Source organism: Zingiber officinale, chromosome 1A, assembly GCF_018446385.1.
Source record: "Zingiber officinale cultivar Zhangliang chromosome 1A, Zo_v1.1, whole genome shotgun sequence".
Taxonomy (NCBI): Eukaryota; Viridiplantae; Streptophyta; class Magnoliopsida; order Zingiberales; family Zingiberaceae; genus Zingiber; species Zingiber officinale.
The window spans coordinates 104,102,361-104,105,460 of NC_055987.1; the positions used below are offsets into that span (position 1 = coordinate 104,102,361).

At 33.9% G+C, this 3,100-nt stretch overlaps 1 protein-coding gene across 1 annotated transcript; it reads right to left on the minus strand.

The window, feature by feature from the left end:
• Positions 1–981: 981 nt before the first annotated feature.
• Positions 982–2,580, minus strand: LOC122001052. The gene is made up of 2 exons (XM_042555615.1): positions 2,275–2,580; positions 982–1,518 (listed from the first exon to the last, which is right to left on the minus strand). Exons 1-2 carry the CDS (start codon positions 2,578–2,580, stop codon positions 982–984), a joined length of 843 nt encoding a protein of 280 aa, XP_042411549.1.
• Between the last annotated feature and the right edge of the window lie 520 nt (positions 2,581–3,100).

Consider the following 3,100-nt stretch of genomic DNA (forward strand, 5'->3'; position numbering starts at 1 on the left):
AATATATACAAATGTGTTTCAAGGGGTTAGAAATGGTTAAAGGGGCTAAACATAGCTTAAAGTACTGAAATCAAACTTTCCCAGCCAAAATCAACATTTTCAATCGATTGGGTTAGGACTCAATCAATTGACACTTGCTCAATCCATCCACTGATCGATTCAGAGAGGTTTTGTTCACAGAAACTACCTCTGAATCGATTGCCCGATCGATCCAAACATGAATGGATCGATCGGCTGATCGATTCCGTGAGCTACTGCTCATAGGAAACACATCCCAATCGATCGGCGGATCCATTGGGGCCCTCCAATCGATTGGCTGATCGATTGAGACTCTGATTTCCTGAAATTCAATTTTAGCAAAATTTAGAAATACCCTGAAAATTCTACAAAATTTTAAAATTCATGAAAATTATTGTAGACATTATTTAGGGTATATACTATTAAGAAAAAATAGTTTTCTAAGAAAATACATCTTATTTTCAAATATTGACACAAACTTGAAAACTTGTAAAAACTTCAATGTTTCTTCCAAGTTTGTGTCTAACTTTTCAATGATAATTACTATCAAAAGATAACCTTCACTAAGGTTTTCCAAAGTATATTTAAAATATTTTTCAAAACTAATTTCCAACCATATTCTTTGGGCTCAATGCACATGACTTGTACATTGGCTTTCCCAATGGTTGGAGTACACATAATTATGTGTTTAGATGAATTCAAAACTCAACTAGATATACTAAATCAACATCTTGATCATCCTAGCATCTCACTTGTATCTAATGTGTACTAAAATATATACAAGTCATCAGTGGCGGATCCAGGAATTCAATCATGGAGGGGTGGTCACGATCTGAGCGCGACGAATTTTTTTTTAACAGTTAATAATTTCTATGTAATTAAAAAATATTTTTTAAATAACTTGCATAAAGGAGAAAAAGGTACAATATTATGAAAAAAACCTCGTACAATAATATTAAAATATTAAAGCAGTCTACTAACGAATACATGACAATTACATTTTCGAGACTCCATGTTCTGAAAACGCTGTAAAATTGGCTCATTGTCGACAGTATTAAAAACATCTTTCTCGATATAGACTACCAAACTAGCATTCATCCATTCATCTCCAATCTTGTTTCGCAAATCTATTTTGACAATATTCATTGCCGAAAACACTCTTTCAACGGTTGCAGTAGCAACTGGAAGAAGTAAGGCTAGCTCAATCATCCGATAAACCAAAGGAAACACACGGTTCGTCATTGTTTCAATCATTTTCTTTGCAAGAGCTCCCAAATATGAAATGTCTTCAAACCGTTCATCTGATCTGACATCATCAATATATGTTTCAAGCTCTTGTTCAACCAACATACGTTCATTCCAAGAAAAATCATCCTCATAAAAATGAGTCAGACGCACTAACTTCTGTACATCAAATCTAGAGAATGAGTTCTTAGGATCAAGGCATGACATATAAATCAACAAATCTGTAGTTGCTTCAGAGAAATGACTATCCATCTCCTGTAGAATAATATCGATAACCTATAATTTAAAAATCAAACAACAAAAGTAAAAATTAATAAATATGTTACTGTTTAAAAGAATTTAATTGATAGTAAACAAAAAAAAGAATTATGAAGTTACCTCACAAAAGATTTCAACATGGTAGTAGTGATAAAAATTAACATTTTTTCCATCTCTCTTTAAACGACTACGGTTGTTGATGTTATCTGTCATATTAAACATTTCAATGGAATGAGTGTTACAAAAGTTCTTCACATCCTCAAGTAAAATATCCCATCCAGAATCTCTCAACTTTTGTAATTTGCATTTCACATTATTGATCAAACGCATCGCATTCACAATATTTTGATCTTTCTCTTGTAGAATGGTTGACAAATGATTTGTGATTGGCAATATACGTTTCATCAATAGTAGAATAAACACAAATTCATATCTCTCCATTCTTTCAACCAAAGTTCTACTTAAACCCTTAGAAGAACGATCATCATCATCAATCAAATTTTGAAGAACCTCTATAACAGATGGCCACATTTGTTCAATATGACATAAATTTGAATGATGAGACCCCTATCATGTATCTCCAGGTCTAGCTAGATTAGTTTCTTAGTTTAGTCCTCTACCAGAACTAATCTCTCCTCTTTCAAGAAGTTTAACTTTTCTGTCATGTTCAAGTTGTCAAAGTTTGTTAGCCCTTTTACAAGATGATGCAGATGTGTTCACAATCGAACCAACAATCCACATGAAATCACAAACATATTGATTTGCTTGAGCAACAGCTACAACCACTACATGGAGTTGATGAGCAAAACAATGAACATACAATACATACGGATTTTCTTTCATTATCAGTGACTTTAAGCCATTAAATTCTCTAGACATATTTGAAGCACCATCATATCCTTGACCCCTCAATCTCGCCACTGACAAACCATTCTTAGCAAATAAAGAGTCGATTGCCTCCTTCAAACAAGCAGTTGTAGTTGTTGCAACATGAACTACAACCATAAATCGTTCAATCACCTCTCCATGTTTGTTCACATATCTAATAACAACTGTCATTTACTCTTTCACTGAATACTCACGAGCCTCATCAAGTAGTAAAGTGAACCACCTATCTCCAAGATCAGCTAGAATAGCATTTGTGGTCTCAACTGCACAAGCATTCACCAGTTGCTTTTGAATTTTTGGGGCAATCATTTAATTATTTCCAAGTGCATTCATTCCAACAACTGCCGCAACTTCTGGACACTCTGAGCTATACCATTTTAGCAATTCTAAAAAATTTCCTCTATTGGATGATGTCGAAGACTCATCATGCCCCGAAAAGGCAATCCTTGTAACAACAAAAATCGAATTACTTTTAAAATGGAAGTCAAGCGTTTGCGATAAGCAACTTCAAGCTCATGTTTCCCCGATGAAAATGAATACTCCACACTTTGTCTTTGATTCTTGAAACCCTCAAACTGTATTCTTGCTTCATTGTGCGCACTACCAACTCCACCTACATGCTCATTGAATTTTTCAATTATTTTTTTCCAATTTATGAAACCAGATCTCATAAACACATCATCTCCTTCAA